Raw genomic sequence first — 18,700 nt, 5'->3', positions numbered from 1 at the left:
AGGAGTAAAGAAAAAAAAATACAAAAAAAAATGAAAAGAACTCCCAGCACCTGTTCACATGAAATAAACAGTTGTATTTTTGGCAAATAAAATACTGACGTGAATCCACGTTACAAACCCAACTTACCCGCATAGTCCATTCGACCATAACGTCCCCTCTTGGTCAGATTTCATGTGTTTTAGTGTCAATTACATCCTGTTCTCAGTAAGGCCATTCAACCTCCCATGGAAAACTTGTTTTGCTTATCCCTTGACAGTGTGCAATAAAAATAGCATGTTAGTTATCTCTGTGGCTCGATAGAAACAGGGATACACCACCTCGTAGTCAGGGAGCAAAGGAGTGGTTGAGATACCAATCAAAAATCATTGTGAAGCTTGAGTTTCTTCAAACAGCAAAAATACGATTTAACCTACTGTCTATTGCGACTGTCAAGGATAATTGTTACCGGCTCATCATTTATTAAATTTAATGTTCATATATGATTGAAATTGCCCCGTTGCAACCCTGTCTGGAAAATAGTCATTTTTAAGAGTGTCACGCAAAGTATTAAACATTTTAAGCGCCTCCTCAGGGTCCATAGCCATATGAAAATCCGGTTTATTACCTTTAAGTACATGCATAAGTGTAAACTGAGAAATAAGCAAAATATCACCATCAATTTGTTTGATATTGCGATCCCACGTCTTTTGTCCGTCATCGCTCGACCACAAACGCAGTCCCAGTAACTTTCGGGCAATGTAATTCATATCATCTGCAGTATCATCACGGTGAATAGCCACCAACACAGCAATTCCACGACTCGCCTCACCAACAACTTCATCGCCCACTCTCACCGATCCGCTAGTAATACGCTGCACAAAAGCCTTCATTGAGCCCCTACGCAACATGGACAGGGGAGGGATGTGCCGTGTGTTGAGCTAACTCTATCCAATCATTAAAATAGACAAAAGCTACTTTTACCTGTAAGATATTTGTATCCAACAGTTTTAACTACCCTCGCAAATCCACCTCCAGGACTGAAATTTCCCCCATTACAGGGCCTTGAGATTCATGTGAAGATATCAATATTTTTAAATTTCTGATCTAAGAACATCTGTAACATCATCGCTCTGCTCATTGTTTTCGTCGGCATCTTTGGCATTAATGAACTGCATAACACCCGATGATTTTAACTACCGATAGAAAGGGAATAAAAAACCCCGCCTACAGCTGTGGCAAACCGGGCGTGTGCAGATCTGCCACCTGATCCATCACGGAAGAGTCAAACCATGACTTCCATCCCACATCATCCTCTATAATCAGAGTCAATCCATCGGCAATGATGACGCAGGCTTCGCATTTGACAAGGCGCCTCCGTCGACAACGGTGACGAGCACCTTTTTAGGTCTATTTTCCCATATGCAGCCTTTCAAAGACCTACCCAAGGCACTCTACTGATTGACGAGGTACGGAACCAAAGCCATACCTGACCACAATATATAAACGATAATAAAAAGAAACAACTAAAAACCTAAACTCTTCCCAAGCGTTCAGCCGGTAACTCTTCGCATCTTCAAAAAAAAAAAACAATAAAGTAAAAGAAAATGGAAACACAACACAGCAAGCCATAACATAATAGATCATTGGCAGTCGCATATTCTTTTCAAAAGGAAACGAAAAAACACGATGGATTAAAAAAATTAAATTTAAATTCAGTTCAAGTTAAATTAAAATAATAATATATTAAATCAAAAAAAAAATCTTAAAATCCTAAATTAAAATTAAAATTATTTTCAAAGAAAAACAATGATAATAAAAACACAGAGAGAAAAAGAGAACATAATTCCAAGAACATAATGGCTTAAATGCATAATCTAGATATCGTTTTTTTATAATCCAATCGGGTATTATCCCATTCACCACAAACCGGCACCTCAATGCGCTCGACAAAAGCATACGTTTGGCTTTTCCATGCGAGAGAAGTGACGGTCATAAAAAAAAAAAGAGCATATAATCTCATGTAGTCTATTCAATCGTTGTTGAATGTTAAAACCTCAGAAAAAAAAACAATTTAGTAAAATAGAACGAGAGTTAGGGAGATTAACAGGAGAAGCATCGATGAGAAACAATCAACCCCGAAACAGAGTGCCGATCCATCATTTCCCAAACCACCTGATTCACCTGTCTCGTCACACGAAGAAGAATTGGAATCATACTCCAAGGTGACATCTGCAATTTTATCCCCGGCCAAAAACAAGGTTCCGATTTCCTTCTGGGTTAGTTCTCTGTTGTATAAAAGAACGTTGGTCACTGTCACGTGGCCATCTGTCTTCTGTTCAGTACCTCCGTATCCGCCAATGTAGAAGTGTGAGACATAGCGGGACTCTGTATCGTAATCAAGTCTCTTCCCCGAGCCCTCCAAGGGCTGTCCGTTGACATAGATCGATCCCACTCCCCCCTGAAAAGTTAGTGCCACCTGGTATGTCTTACTCAGTTCCCATGATCCGGTGGGTGCAGCTTCATGCTTCCCGTATATGGGGCGCCACTTCCGGTCCTTGTTAAACGAGAGCCCCAGAACCTTCTTGACACCAGCATCGTCCAGGCTCACTCCCAATAGCGGGGCTGAGTTGCCAACTCTCGGAGGCTCAACGATTTGCACCGTCGCCACCAGCGTAAACATGTAGTTTGCAAAATGGTATCGCTGGTTCTGTCCCTGCTTGCTCACTGGCCAACGTGCCCCAGCACCAACTCCTTTGAATGTCAGGCCATTGGGAACCTTCTCGGCATTTTTCGTGCGAGCGTCCACACAGCGGTATGCGTCCTTCCACATTCCACAGGAAAAGCCATTGGAAAGGAAACCAACAAGCCCAGCAGTGGGGAATGGGAGTCCGCAGTTACTTACACGAGAGAGTTCCTTTGATTCGGTGGGGATGCAAATGTCTGAGAAGTTCTTATCCTGATTGATCCAGGTTCGCACCACTGATTTGATCAGTTTCAGTTCCTTTTTCAGCTCCAGAAACATAAGATTATAGTTTTGATTGTTGACTTTTGTCTCATGCAAGCAGAAGAGCCTGTCATCCTTGTACAGTACTGAGCTGTAGGGAGCGTTCTCATCACCAACGGAAATCTGACCAACGTCAAATATGCGGTTGTTGTCTGTCACCCAAAGGTGGAGTCGGTCGCGCTCCCACATCCCCTTGTAATTCAGTGGGTGTGTAAATAGCATTACACGCTTCCCCTCAATCGTCACGGGAATGAAGGCACTCTGGCTGCCAGGTCCTTTACGTGGTGGTGAGTTGCCCCACACATTGGATAGTGTACCCACAGCCTCATACCATGTATCACCCATATCTTTGGACTCGAAGACTTTGCGGTAGCCAGTGTCAAGTCGGGTGTTCATAATGAGCTTCCCTTCCCACTCAAGAATAGAGGATTCGGAACACCCCAGTAAGGTCCTGCCTTTTGAGAACTTCCATGTCTTACCATCATCAGTAGAATACATGATCATTGCGGTGATATCCTTATTTGTATTCGTCGCCTGCACAGGGAACACAAGAGCGCCGCTCGTTGTTGCAGTAGCAACCCCCACACCGCCAAGAAATGCCTTTGATGGTGCTCCTGCAATCATTTTAGGGAAAACAGACTTTAGAGAAACAGGATCGGTCCATGTAATAGTTGCCTTCACTCTGCCGTTAGTATTTGTCTTCTTAACTTCACCAACAGAAAGCACGGGCTCCCAATCGCTTCCATCAGGGTGGTGAACCCAGGAGCTGTCCGAGCTGTTGAATCTCCCCAGAAGAACGTAAATCTTGTTCCCCTTTACGATCACCGTGGGGACCACCACACGAGAAACGGAACTCACACGAGCGTTCTTGACAGCGATTTGCGTTTCCCACGTCTCGCCATTGTCCACGCTGTACTTTACCACTGTCTCAATGAAGGAGTGGTCGTTGTCTGAATTATACCGGGCGTCGGCGATGGCGACCATCACCCCATCCACGTTAACAAGAGAAGGAACGCGGAACGAATGGACTTTTCTTTGAACTATCTTCCCCTTATCCTCAAATGGCACTGTTGAGACCCCAGCTTGAAAGAGTGCAACTCTGCTTCTCTCTTGCTCTTTCATGGACGTGGCGCGACAGAGGATGGCGCTTGAGCACAGAATAAGAAGAAACACGAGGAATACTTTGTAGGACATTGCCTTGCCTTTCTTCATACCCTGATGATGTCGCGGAGCACCTCCCTTGATCCCTTTATATGGGCTTTTATTTATATGTACGTTAGTGGGTTACCTCGGTATAGTAGGACTTATATAGTAATTCTTTTCTCTCTTAAAAGAGTCATTTTCCAGAGAGCAGGGGAAAAAGAAAAGGAAAATAGAAAAAACGTAGCATTCAAAGTAGCAAACACCTACCCTGGGGTACAAGAGTTAAAGTAAAAAAGGTTTTTCCATTTCATATTTATTTTTGCCATTGCCGCACCTTTCTTTTTTTTTTGATAGGCATCAATATATATAGAGGAACGTATATCATTTTACTTCAAGTTGTGAAATTGGAAATAGAAGCAGACTGTATTCCTTCTAAATATGTGCCTGGGCCCAGTATTTTGTTTTTATTTCTATGGAGAAGGGAAAAAACGATAGAAATAAATTTTTAAGAGTTAGACTTCAAGTCAGCAACCTTCGTTTCTACACGCCAATTAATCGTTTTACCTACTGTTAAACAAAACAACTTACAAAAATGAATCTATGATACACGACTTCGTTGATTATTTATGACGTAGCAGACGCTTTGGGTCCCGTCACCGCTGGAATTCTCCACGTGGAAGGGGTAGTGAGGGTGGATGGGACGGAAAAAGAAAAAAAACTCAATCGTCACCGTCGAACGTAGTTATCTTCAAAAAAAAACAGTGCAAATAAAAACAACACCACTCTCATTTTTCTATCCACATCTTGTAACAAATTGGTTTCAAAAGCTTCAAAAAGATCAGTCTAGTTTTTGTTTCTCCCTCAATAAAGAAGAATAATAGCAAATATTAGATTTATTAATAGCTTTTCTATTTACCACTATCGTCAAGTAAGCAATGACCACATTAAACGAAGATTAGTATCAAAGACTCTCCATTCTCCATAAAACTGCTTTGTTAATTGCCGAAAAAGAGGTATTGAAAGCACCGTTTAACCCACATCCCATGCGAGGCGAAGGGAGCTCGGTCAGGTTTGCAGGTTGACAAAACTTACACCCTCACACACAAGTATTTTAAGGGACAAATAAGAGAAACGAACCATACTATTTAAAAATCAAACGCAGCCAGGTCAGGTCATGACTGCGACAAGATCTCCGAAAAAAAGGGAAAAAAAAGCACAGTAACTGGTTTGAAAATATCACCGATTACCGGAGAATCCGGCACATAATCCCTAAGAATAGCACAGACGTCACGAAGGCAAAACAAGACATCCTTGTGAGACTCAACCGAGTGAGTAAATAATATGGGAAATGAATTGATAGTTGTACATATACAGAGCACCTATCAGGTGAACGAAACCAAGCGCAACACACACAACGAGGAAATTCACTGTCTCGACAAGGGAACAATTTATGTGTGTATGTGTGTGTGGTGTTTGTTTAACATTGAGCTGTACACACTCCCCAGTGTTGATACACATAAACATAGAAAAACAGAACCTCAAGTAGTATTTATTCATCATTTTTCTTTAACAAGTATATACAAATATAAACAGGAATGGTTGTTATTTTTTCTCTCTTCCACACACAACCACCACGTCCACACTGTTTTTAATACTCGAATACCACCAAGAACATTTCATAGTTACTCTGAGCCTACACTAGGAGGAAAGAAAAAAATACAAAAAAAAAAATGAAAAGAACTCCCAGCACCTGTTCACATCTTACCCGCATAGTCCATTCGACCATAACGTCCCCTCTTGGTCAGATTTCATGTGTTTTAGTGTCAATTACATCCTGTTCTCAGTAAGGCCATTCAACCTCCCATGGAAAACTTGTTTTGCTTATCCCTTGACAGTGTGCAATAAAAATAGCATGTTAGTTATCTCTGTGGCTCGATAGAAACAGGGATACACCACCTCGTAGTCAGGGAGCAAAGGAGTGGTTGAGATACCAATCAAAAATCATTGTGAAGCTTGAGTTTCTTCAAACAGCAAAAATACGATTTAACCTACTGTCTATTGCGACTGTCAAGGATAATTGTTACCGGCTCATCATTTATTAAATTTAATGTTCATATATGATTGAAATTGCCCCGTTGCAACCCTGTCTGGAAAATAGTCATTTTTAAGAGTGTCACGCAAAGTATTAAACATTTTAAGCGCCTCCTCAGGGTCCATAGCCATATGAAAATCCGGTTTATTACCTTTAAGTACATGCATAAGTGTAAACTGAGAAATAAGCAAAATATCACCATCAATTTGTTTGATATTGCGATCCCACGTCTTTTGTCCGTCATCGCTCGACCACAAACGCAGTCCCAGTAACTTTCGGGCAATGTAATTCATATCATCTGCAGTATCATCACGGTGAATAGCCACCAACACAGCAATTCCACGACTCGCCTCACCAACAACTTCATCGCCCACTCTCACCGATCCGCTAGTAATACGCTGCACAAAAGCCTTCATTGAGCCCCTACGCAACATGGACAGGGGAGGGATGTGCCGTGTGTTGAGCTAACTCTATCCAATCATTAAAATAGACAAAAGCTACTTTTACCTGTAAGATATTTGTATCCAACAGTTTTAACTACCCTCGCAAATCCACCTCCAGGACTGAAATTTCCCCCATTACAGGGCCTTGAGATTCATGTGAAGATATCAATATTTTTAAATTTCTGATCTAAGAACATCTGTAACATCATCGCTCTGCTCATTGTTTTCGTCGGCATCTTTGGCATTAATGAACTGCATAACACCCGATGATTTTAACTACCGATAGAAAGGGAATAAAAAACCCCGCCTACAGCTGTGGCAAACCGGGCGTGTGCAGATCTGCCACCTGATCCATCACGGAAGAGTCAAACCATGACTTCCATCCCACATCATCCTCTATAATCAGAGTCAATCCATCGGCAATGATGACGCAGGCTTCGCATTTGACAAGGCGCCTCCGTCGACAACGGTGACGAGCACCTTTTTAGGTCTATTTTCCCATATGCAGCCTTTCAAAGACCTACCCAAGGCACTCTACTGATTGACGAGGTACGGAACCAAAGCCATACCTGACCACAATATATAAACGATAATAAAAAAAAACAACTAAAAACCTAAACTCTTCCCAAGCGTTCAGCCGGTAACTCTTCGCATCTTCAAAAAAAAAAACAATAAAGTAAAAGAAAAATGGAAACACAACACAGCAAGCCATAACATAATAGATCATTGGCAGTCGCATATTCTTTTCAAAAGGAAACGAAAAAACACGATGGATTAAAAAAATTAAATTTAAATTCAGTTCAAGTTAAATTAAAATAATAATATATTAAATCAAAAAAAAAATCTTAAAATCCTAAATTAAAATTAAAATTATTTTCAAAGAAAAACAATGATAATAAAAACACAGAGAGAAAAAGAGAACATAATTCCAAGAACATAATGGCTTAAATGCATAATCTAGATATCGTTTTTTTATAATCCAATCGGGTATTATCCCATTCACCACAAACCGGCACCTCAATGCGCTCGACAAAAGCATACGTTTGGCTTTTCCATGCGAGAGAAGTGACGGTCATAAAAAAAAAAAGAGCATCTAATCTCATGTAGTCTATTCAATCGTTGTTGAATGTTAAAACCTCAGAAAAAAAAACAATTTAGTAAAATAGAACGAGAGTTAGGGAGATTAACAGGAGAAGCATCGATGAGAAACAATCAACCCCGAAACAGAGTGCCGATCCATCATTTCCCAAACCACCTGATTCACCTGTCTCGTCACACGAAGAAGAATTGGAATCATACTCCAAGGTGACATCTGCAATTTTATCCCCGGCCAAAAACAAGGTTCCGATTTCCTTCTGGGTTAGTTCTCTGTTGTATAAAAGAACGTTGGTCACTGTCACGTGGCCATCTGTCTCCGGTCCAGTACCTCCGTATCCGCCAATGTAGAAGTGTGAGACATAGCGGGACTCTGTATCGTAATCAAGTCTCTTCCCCGAGCCCTCCAAGGGCTGTCCGTTGACATAGATCGATCCCACTCCCCCCTGAAAAGTTAGTGCCACCTGGTATGTCTTACTCAGTTCCCATGATCCGGTGGGTGCAGCTTCATGCTTCCCGTATATGGGGCGCCACTTCCGGTCCTTGTTAAACGAGAGCCCCAGAACCTTCTTGACACCAGCATCGTCCAGGCTCACTCCCAATAGCGGGGCTGAGTTGCCAACTCTCGGAGGCTCAACGATTTGCACCGTCGCCACCAGCGTAAACATGTAGTTTGCAAAATGGTATCGCTGGTTCTGTCCCTGCTTGCTCACTGGCCAACGTGCCCCAGCACCAACTCCTTTGAATGTCAGGCCATTGGGAACCTTCTCGGCATTTTTCGTGCGAGCGTCCACACAGCGGTATGCGTCCTTCCACATTCCACAGGAAAAGCCATTGGAAAGGAAACCAACAATCCCAGCAGAGGGGAATGGGAGTCTGATAAAGCAGTTACTTACACGAGAGAGTTCCTTTGATTCGGTGGGGATGCAAATGTCTGAGAAGTTCTTATCCTGATTGATCCAGGTTCGCACCACTGATTTGATCAGTTTCAGTTCCTTTTTCAGCTCCAGAAACATAAGATTATAGTTTTGATTGTTGACTTTTGTCTCATGCAAGCAGAAGAGCCTGTCATCCTTGTACAGTACTGAGCTGTAGGGAGCGTTCTCATCACCAACGGAAATCTGACCAACGTCAAATATGCGGTTGTTGTCTGTCACCCAAAGGTGGAGTCGGTCGCGCTCCCACATCCCCTTGTAATTCAGTGGGTGTGTAAATAGCATTACACGCTTCCCCTCAATCGTCACGGGAATGAAGGCACCCTGGCTGCCAGGTCCTTTACGTGGTGGTGAGTTGCCCCACACATTGGATAGTGTACCCACAGCCTCATACCATGTATCACCCATATCTTTGGACTCGAAGACTTTGCGGTAGCCAGTGTCAAGTCGGGTGTTCATAATGAGCTTCCCTTCCCACTCAAGAATAGAGGATTCGGAACACCCCAGTAAGGTCCTGCCTTTTGAGAACTTCCATGTCTTACCATCATCAGTAGAATACATGATCATTGCGGTGATATCCTTATTTGTATTCGTCGCCTGCACAGGGAACACAAGAGCGCCGCTCGTTGTTGCAGTAGCAACCCCCACACCGCCAAGAAATGCCTTTGATGGTGCTCCTGCAATCATTTTAGGGAAAACAGACTTTAGAGAAACAGGATCGGTCCATGTAATAGTTGCCTTCACTCTGCCGTTAGTATTTGTCTTCTTAACTTCACCAACAGAAAGCACGGGCTCCCAATCGCTTCCATCAGGGTGGTGAACCCAGGAGCTGTCCGAGCTGTTGAATCTCCCCAGAAGAACGTAAATCTTGTTCCCCTTTACGATCACCGTGGGGACCACCACACGAGAAACGGAACTCACACGAGCGTTCTTGACAGCGATTTGCGTTTCCCACGTCTCGCCATTGTCCACGCTGTACTTTACCACTGTCTCAATGAAGGAGTGGTCGTTGTCTGAATTATACCGGGCGTCGGCGATGGCGACCATCACCCCATCCACGTTAACAAGAGAAGGAACGCGGAACGAATGGACTTTTCTTTGAACTATCTTCCCCTTATCCTCAAATGGCACTGTTGAGACCCCAGCTTGAAAGAGTGCAACTCTGCTTCTCTCTTGCTCTTTCATGGACGTGGCGCGACAGAGGATGGCGCTTGAGCACAGAATAAGAAGAAACACGAGGAATACTTTGTAGGACATTGCCTTGCCTTTCTTCATACCCTGATGATGTCGCGGAGCACCTCCCTTGATCCCTTTATATGGGCTTTTATTTATATGTACGTTAGTGGGTTACCTCGGTATAGTAGGACTTATATAGTAATTCTTTTCTCTCTTAAAAGAGTCATTTTCCAGAGAGCAGGGGGAAAAAGAAAAGGAAAATAGAAAAAACGTAGCATTCAAAGTAGCAAACACCTACCCTGGGGTACGAGAGTTAAAGTAAAAAAGGTTTTTCCATTTCATATTTATTTTTGCCATTGCCGCACCTTTCTTTTTTTTTTTTTGATAGGCATCAATATATATAGAGGAACGTATATCATTTTACTTCAAGTTGTGAAATTGGAAATAGAAGCAGACTGTATTCCTTCTAAATATGTGCCTGGGCCCAGTATTTTGTTTTTATTTCTATGGAGAAGGGAAAAAACGATAGAAATAAATTTTTAAGAGTTAGACTTCAAGTCAGCAACCTTCGTTTCTACACGCCAATTAATCGTTTTACCTACTGTTAAACAAAACAACTTACAAAAATGAATCTATGATACACGACTTCGTTGATTATTTATGACGTAGCAGACGCTTTGGGTCCCGTCACCGCTGGAATTCTCCACGTGGAAGGGGTAGTGAGGGTGGATGGGACGGAAAAAGAAAAAAAAACTCAATCGTCACCGTCGAACGTAGTTATCTTCAAAAAAAAACAGTGCAAATAAAAACAACACCACTCTCATTTTTCTATCCACATCTTGTAACAAATTGGTTTCAAAAGCTTCAAAAAGATCAGTCTAGTTTTTGTTTCTCCCTCAATAAAGAAGAATAATAGCAAATATTAGATTTATTAATAGCTTTTCTATTTACCACTATCGTCAAGTAAGCAATGACCACATTAAACGAAGATTAGTATCAAAGACTCTCCATTCTCCATAAAACTGCTTTGTTAATTGCCGAAAAAGAGGTATTGAAAGCACCGTTTAACCCACATCCCATGCGAGGCGAAGGGAGCTCGGTCAGGTTTGCAGGTTGACAAAACTTACACCCTCACACACAAGTATTTTAAGGGACAAATAAGAGAAACGAACCATACTATTTAAAAATCAAACGCAGCCAGGTCAGGTCATGACTGCGACAAGATCTCCGAGAAAAATGGAACAAAAAAGCACAGTAACTGGTTTGAAAATATCACCGATTACCGGAGAATCCGGCACATAATCCCTAAGAATAGCACAGACGTCACGAAGGCAAAACAAGACATCCTTGTGAGACTCAACCGAGTGAGTAAATAATATGGGAAATGAATTGATAGTTGTACATATACAGAGCACCTATCAGGTGAACGAAACCAAGCGCAACACACACAACGAGGAAATTCAGTGTCTCGACAAGGGAACAATTTATGTGTGTATGTGTGTGTGGTGTTTGTTTAACATTGAGCTGTACACACTCCCCAGTGTTGATACACATAAACATAGAAAAACAGAACCTCAAGTAGTATTTATTCATCATTTTTCTTTAACAAGTATATACAAATATAAACAGGAATGGTTGTTATTTTTTCTCTCTTCCACACACAACCACCACGTCCACACTGTTTTGAATACTCGAATACCACCAAGAACATTTCATAGTTACTCTGAACCTACACTAGGAGGAAAGAAAAACCCAACCCAAATGACAGGACACACACATCGGCGTGCGCATTCCTCCCATTACGACGTAGCAGTGGCAGAAGGGCAAGATGATATCATCGTATGTCTATTTTTCCTTAGCAACAATACACTCCTGCATTGTAAAATAGAAGGAAACTCCAAACAAAGAATAGATGTGCAATATCACCCAAGCACGTTGCTGCACATCCCTTCAATGACTGGGAATAAAAACGAAAAGAAAAAACATCACCACAGATATCCCTCTTCATTATGTTGCGGCCTGGCGCACCAAACATTTCATGTATTAGGGTTATTGTATATGTGCATTTTTGGTTGCTGTTGTTGTTGTTGTTTGACATTTGCATGCACAAAACAAACTGCACAACCATCTATTGTGCAACCCCATGGTTGTGAGTCCCGCAATGGTGCCAGTCCAATTAAAACCCTAACAAAGACAAATGGTGTCGTGGCCGATCCTTGCAGATTTCATTAAGCACACGTGGAATTGCGTTGACGGCACTATCCATGCCCCAAACATCAGGGATATTCTCTACACTTCAAGTGGACATGCAGAGGAAGCATTAGAATAGCAGTAGTCATCGTGGCACACCCAAAGAAGTACTCGAAGCAAATGGTTAGAACAGAAAGAAATAATTCTCCCTGTTCCCTGCGATAGCACTGCACTCCCAAACGAAGAAGGAATAGCAGCGAGGGGTGTGTATCTATTGTTGTCATAATGTACACAAATGAGAGGAAGAGTGGTCCATACAAACCCCAATCGGATGAGTAATACTGTGCGAAATGAATGCATGACTGTATATATACAGAACATCTGCCAGGTGAATGAAACAAAGTCTAAAACACACACAAACAAGAGATTCAGTATCCCAATGAGAACAGTGTGTGTGTGAGAGGGAAATAGAAGAAACAAAGACACTCATGGTGCATATATTATGTCATTGCAGTCATTCACCCCGGCACGCAGCAAGAGAACAGGGCACAAACATACAATCATTTCACGATGCCTATTGAGACAGGCAGTTACCGATGGAAATCCACAACTGAAAATGCATCATTTCTTTTAATAATACGCTATCCCAAAAAGAACGTAAATTGAGATATTCTCCTCTTTCTTCCCTCTTTGATTGACGTTCACTTGAGAAAAAAAATTGCACACAGAATCGTGTATCCACGACAAAGAAAAAATGATAAAAGAAAGCGGGGATTCTGACTATCACCAAAAGGATGCAAATAATAATAATAATAATAATAATAATAATAATAATAATAATAATAATAATAATAATAATAATAATAATAATAATAATAATAATAATGTTTTACCTCACGATATCAAGAAGAAAGAACAGTAGATGTCTCTCATTTCCTCAATAACAAAAAAAATAAATAAGGAAAGGGCAATATTTTCTCATTACCCCGTAACGTGTTTTTTTTTTTGTTACTGCTTTAGTCATGGTGAAATAACTCAGTGAGTCCAAATGGAATTCTCATTATCCATAAACATTGAGTACTGTCGAAAAGGATATGGTTAAAAGGGTCTTTTAACACATCTCCCTCGTTTCCATTTAGCAAGCGTCATCCACTAGGGTTTTCTTCCACCTCCACGTAACGTCATGCAGATTGTAAACCATAACATCGAAAAAGTCTACTAGCCTCGTTTGCCTCGCCGGCCAAGGCAACTGCTTGCGCGTGTTTCCCTTCTTCATGGTGTTCATAAATTTGGTATTTTTTGAGAAAAACAAAGAGACAATCAATTACTGGCCTTGTGACAAAAAAAACAAAAATTAGAGCCAAGAGAATAACGGCAGCTTCCAGTTGAAGAAATCATACGTGGAGCTCCTTCCCTTGCCCTTCCAACGACCGAAACTTCCACAAGAAACCTGAACAAGAGCATGATTCATTCGTGCATGGTTGAGCCTTTGCAACCAACATAGCGGCAGTTGATAACTTTTATGGCAAAGGAACAAGGCTGTTCCCCAACAGGTATTGAATTCATTCTTCTCCTGACAGCGGCGTGTGTGAGGTGAAAAAAAAAAACCGGCCCAATCTAAAGGTCCCAAAATCCCACCACACCAAGGTGTGATCAGCGTCGACGCAACAATTAAAAAGAATACTAAATAAAAAAGGTATTCCCTTCCACAGACCCCAAGAAACGTACATCATACACGATGTATCGTGGCTTCCCTTGCCCCTTTCATCGTGGATAATTAAAGATAAATGGCCCTCCTCTAGTCTTGGCATCATATTTTTGGCTCAAATAGACGGAATGAACTTCATGATTGGGTAGTACCTCAATAAACGCACACTTCTCATCAAGCACATGTTCTTCTTCTACCACAGTGGTCCCACAATGCCATATACTCTGAGAAATACCCACCCTCCCTAAATCTCCACCCTTTCCTTTGGCCCACCAATACGAACTTTATCAATCCAAGCATAAACACCCAACTCCAAAAGACAAGGTGAACTACATTTTACTTAGAAACCCCTTGTAATGGTGTGGGTCAATTCCTAGATACGCCTATAAACTATCGGGAAAGGAGTAAGACCCAGAAAAATGAACCAATTCCCCCTTTTGGCAGTAAAAACCTGCATTTACTTCTTTTGGCAACGTCACCTGGAAGAAGGCATATCTTTTGTTTATGCACGGTTAACTTTTGAAAAGTTTTTGGTGGGTTTGTGACCTACTCCTCAATTATTGCAGTTTCGCCGTAAGGATGGGTAACAGAATTGCCTTTTTGGAGTCGCAAGGTGGCAAACCATCGGGTGCCCGTAACTCGCTTCAAACCCCAGCGGTAAAATGCCCCCGTTCTCCTGGCAACGTTCCTTCTATCATATCGAGTTATCCTCAGAAATATTGGGTGCATCCCTGTTTGCGCAAAGCTCCCATTTGGCTTCTACGATGCTTCCGATTTACCTTCGCGGCGCGTGGTGCCGCAATGTCCGACTTCACCGAATCTGCTGCGCCCCGCCTTGCTTGGCAGAGGGGTTGAGTATATGCATATACATTACCTTCCACGATGCCTCAATGTGTAGGAACCAGCTCTTTGTTGGGGGGAATCATTTTTGGCCTCATGGATATCTTTCAGCAGCGCGCCCCAACTCGGCAGCCCTTGACAGTTTGTAAAAACACACGGCCAAACGCAGTGACCCTGTTCCAATTGCCCATCTTCAGTGGAAAGATCTTTGTTGATTGTTTGTGCGCTGGGTATGCGGAAAAAAAAAAAAAACAAAAAAAAAACGAACCCGCGCGGCTGCACAGGTCGAACCAAGCGAAACTTTGACAACCATTTCACTACACACACGCCATCGGGTGCGCAGATGATTTCCACCGGGTCCCCGTCCATTTTCCACAACTTCTTTTTTATTGAGCCCTTAAACAACTCCCAAAAGACCTATTTTTGGTCTTTGTCACAAGAGAACCCCATTAAAACAGCCCCACTTGTGCAAATACCCACCACCCGCTCTTCTCGCCGGCGAGGCTGGTGCTTTGCAATGGTGGGACCAAGTGCGGCCTTTTGCTCTGGAGAAAATCGGTTATTTTCCCAGTTCCTGTATCGGGGTGTTCTGGTCGCCATTTTGCCCTGCAGAATGTGTACTGGTGATCGAGGAATGATTCTCTCTTTTCAATATCGGCTCATTCCATGCACAGAAATGTCCGTATTTCCTTAAATACCCTAAAGAACTCATGGTTCCTCTACATGGTGAATGACACCAAAGACTGATGTGAAGAGACCAAATTCGTTTCGTGGGTCTGATAGAAATGGGGAAAGAATTTCCTCTCCTCGAAGGTTCAAACACCATCCATGTGGTATTTCATCTGCAGGAAGAAAAAAATACATATTCCTTTTTTTCTTTCGGATTCATCACGTATACACCATCAACGCTGCGAATGCCCTCTTATACTGGCCATCTATTTCCACATCCCTAAGTTATGAGCTTGTGAATGCGAACATCCTGCAAATGGGCTTGATTGGAAGCTTACCTTTTTCCAAACTCACGCCTTGCCAATAAAACCCCTTACTATAGTGGCAATAATAAAAACAAAGATGACACCGTTTTTTGTAACCAGAGGACCGTAAGGTCAGAGTGTTCATTTCACAGCCTCTCAAAACAAAACAAAACAAATGGAAGAAAGAAGAGAAAGCCTCTGTATACACTTTAGAGGCTCTGAGGAAAAAGAGAACATTCTCGTACACCATCGACTCTCCCCAAATAAATCGAGATGTGGGAAAAATCAAAAACAGAAAAAAAAGAAAAGATCACAAACCCTACTTTGTCTCCCCTCTACTATGCTGGTAAACCCTTGTTACTGAGAACCCCTTTCACCATTTTTCCTTTTGTAAAATATCGTATCCCTCTCTACCATTTTCTCTTTTACCAAAACAAAAAAAAAACTGGTTAAGAAGGCGCTTGAGGGCAACAAGCCAAGCTTCACAGTCACTGTCCGTCTCACAGACAACCTCCAACGACTTTCCTCCTCGTAGCAGAAGAGCAAAAGAACGGTAGTTGTTTAATCCCAGATTGAATGGACTCAGGTTCTGAGTGGGATCGTGACGGTAAGTTCCGTTGTCCGAAACAGCTTCTTGACGCGTCTTCATCAATTGCGCCTCACTGCTGTAGTTAACGAAGGAAGTTGTATACAGACCAATGACAACTTTTTTAATGTCTTTAATCCATATTGTAACTGGAGGCTTTTTCCGACTTATTGGAGCTCCTTGATGATCAAGTTCGCAAGAGTGAATACGCTTACAATCCTCAGAAAGAAAGTAGAAACGCTTGCGAACATTTGCTTTACTTGATATTTTCGTCATACGAACTCCATTCCGTAAGTAGATAAGCACCTGATCAACAAGAGAATCGAGCTGTTGTTCTTTGGATACTGCGTCATGGAATTTTTCCTGTTTCTTTGCTTGGTAGGCTTCCAGTAAACGTTGTCGGTATACTTCAAGTCCTCGTTCAAGCTTATCTTTACGAACCTTTTCCTCTTCAATCTTCGCAAGATATGACTGTTTCTCTTGAGAGAAAACTTCATCAAATTGACGACGAATAGTCTCTGTTTCCTCTGGATTGACGGGAATATCCTCAAGAGAGATGAGTTTTGGTAAATATTCTTCAATAGTCTTGATATCATCCGTGACAGCCTTTTCTGCTGCCTCTTCCTTCAATGTAGCTTGCTCACCATTTTTCTTTCGCTCCTCAGATAACATACGAACTTGTTCAAGTACTTTGGTGTTGATCTCCTTAATCTGGTTAATCCACTGCTTTCGTTGACGGCGTCGCTCTTCCAGTACAGTTTTACGCATCGCCTGAATAGATTGACGTTCTTTTACAATCGCTTCCCGTGACTTTGCTTTATCAAGCTGAATCATCTCCAGTTGTTTCTGTTTGGCATCAATTGCACTTTGGCGTATATTAAGTTCCTGTTCAAGATGCTGCATTTCTTCTTTTAACTTTTCAGCGGCACTTTCTTCTTCTTCTTTCTTCTTGCGAATCTTTTCCAGTGTTTGTTCGTAGTCATTTATGCGTTTCTCACGATCTGCTTGTAGCGCAGCATTCTCCCGTTTTTTTTTCTCAAGTGTTTTTTCCAATTCTGCCAATGTCGTTCCAGTTTTGGCCTCTAGTTCTTTTATGATCTTATCTGCTTCCTGCTTAGCACGTTCACGAACCAGGTTTAACTCTTTTTCACGTGCTTCTTCACGTTTAGATTGAATTGCATTTATTCGTTTCATCTCCTCTTCCTTGATATTGGGGATTGGTTTAGACTGTTCATAAATACAGGGCTTGTAATCATACACTGTCCGAGCAATAATGAGTTCATCCCTTAGCTCCACCACATCCTGATCAAGACGCCATTTGTCGACTGCAAGATCCCTTGTAACCGAGCCAATTCCAGTAGAGCCAAGAATGCTGCTGACACGCCTTGTCAAAGAAAGGCAATGGTAAGTCTCTTCAGCCCATTCAGCGTCTGTGAAAGCGTGAATGATAAAAGTAGTTTCAGTTAAACTGTTAAGACTGTTGTTCGGGTTGCCCTTTTCAGCATTATATGCACGACGTAATAACTGGCTTAGTTTTGATTTACCGAAAGGAATACGTAGTCGATTACAACGAATACTTGACACAATACCTGCTGCAGAAGCCAATGTTCTCTGTGCTTTTTCATACTGTTGTTGTGCGGAAAGATCAATTCCACAAAGAACAGGACGTTCAGCATCTCCTAATGCAATAAAAGTCAAGGAGTTTGCGTCCATATATTCAGTAAATGCAGTCTCATCATCATAGCGGTAAAGTTGAAGAACGATTGAATAAGGTAAATAAGGAGGAAGAGCTTCGAGTTCAGGTGTAGGTTGTCTTTCACATAAAACAGACGCAAAATATTCTTCGTAGTTCTTAATAATAGTAGACATAGCATAACGAACATCGGAAGCCGAAGATACGCGAAGTCTTTCGATCATACGAACTCGTGGTCCTTCCTTTACCGAGTCAACAACAACTCCAAGTTCATTGCTGAAGTTAAGAAGGTCAACAAGATGTTCTGTTGCTCCAATAATGTAGCAAGAAAGAACAAATATACCTTTGCCAGCACCAGCTTGGACGGCGTCAGTGATTATTTTTGCTGCATAACCTTCCTTAGATCCAGAGCCGTACATGAGTTGTCGTTTTGGTGTGGAACGTACTCCGTAACTGAAAACCACCTGATTCTGTCGCCTCTGAACAAAATTTGAACCAACATTAGCAAATGTCCTGCTTGAAAGTGTACTTGACTGGGGATCATCAAACGCCGCATCAACAGTGAAAGATGCATCCCCCACTGGAAAACCAGACTCTTTTAGGGTTTCAGGGCATTTGTACTGTATTGTATTACCATCTACTTTTACTGTCGTGGGAAGTTTTATTGATGGCGACTTGAGTTGATGAGCGCAAAATAAAAGTTTTGCTTCCATTAGAGGTTGCTGAATTGTATACTCTATCAGTTTAATAATAACAATATGGAAATACAGAAAAAAATAAAAAGAAAAAGAAAAAGAAAAGACAAAGTAAAAAAAAAAGGCATCGGAGGAATGTTAAAACA

General features: G+C 41.8%; 4 protein-coding genes across 4 annotated transcripts; 1 reads left to right on the top strand and 3 right to left on the bottom strand.

Moving 5' to 3' along the window:
- Window positions 1–453: 453 nt before the first annotated feature.
- On the bottom strand, window positions 454–888 carry LSM04_008800 (D-aminoacyl-tRNA deacylase DTD; the record flags this gene model as incomplete). The annotated part of the gene is made up of 1 exon (XM_067331707.1): window positions 454–888. The coding sequence occupies one exon, from the start codon at window positions 886–888 to the stop codon at window positions 454–456; it is 435 nt and encodes a 144-aa protein (XP_067193201.1).
- Window positions 889–6,175: 5,287 nt separating this feature from the next.
- LSM04_001271 (D-aminoacyl-tRNA deacylase DTD) lies at window positions 6,176–6,635 on the bottom strand (the record flags this gene model as incomplete). The annotated part of the gene is made up of 2 exons (XM_067331706.1): window positions 6,176–6,178; window positions 6,270–6,635. The coding sequence occupies 2 exons, from the start codon at window positions 6,633–6,635 to the stop codon at window positions 6,176–6,178; spliced, it is 369 nt and encodes a 122-aa protein (XP_067193018.1).
- Window positions 6,636–14,345: 7,710 nt separating this feature from the next.
- Window positions 14,346–14,621, top strand: LSM04_003413 (uncharacterized protein; the record flags this gene model as incomplete). Its single annotated transcript, XM_067331705.1, has 1 exon — window positions 14,346–14,621. The coding sequence occupies one exon, from the start codon at window positions 14,346–14,348 to the stop codon at window positions 14,619–14,621; it is 276 nt and encodes a 91-aa protein (XP_067193060.1).
- Window positions 14,622–15,494: 873 nt separating this feature from the next.
- LSM04_005543 (uncharacterized protein) lies at window positions 15,495–18,572 on the bottom strand (the record flags this gene model as incomplete). Its single annotated transcript, XM_067331704.1, has 2 exons — window positions 15,495–15,555; window positions 16,027–18,572. 2 exons carry the CDS (start codon window positions 18,570–18,572, stop codon window positions 15,495–15,497), a joined length of 2,607 nt encoding a protein of 868 aa, XP_067193128.1.
- Between the last annotated feature and the right edge of the window lie 128 nt (window positions 18,573–18,700).

Source organism: Trypanosoma melophagium (genome assembly GCF_022059095.1).
Source record: "Trypanosoma melophagium isolate St. Kilda chromosome Unknown ctg18segment0, whole genome shotgun sequence".
In the NCBI taxonomy this organism is placed as follows: Eukaryota; Euglenozoa; class Kinetoplastea; order Trypanosomatida; family Trypanosomatidae; genus Trypanosoma; species Trypanosoma melophagium.
Note: the sequence above shows the minus strand (reverse complement) of the source record. Positions and strands in the feature narration are given on the sequence as shown.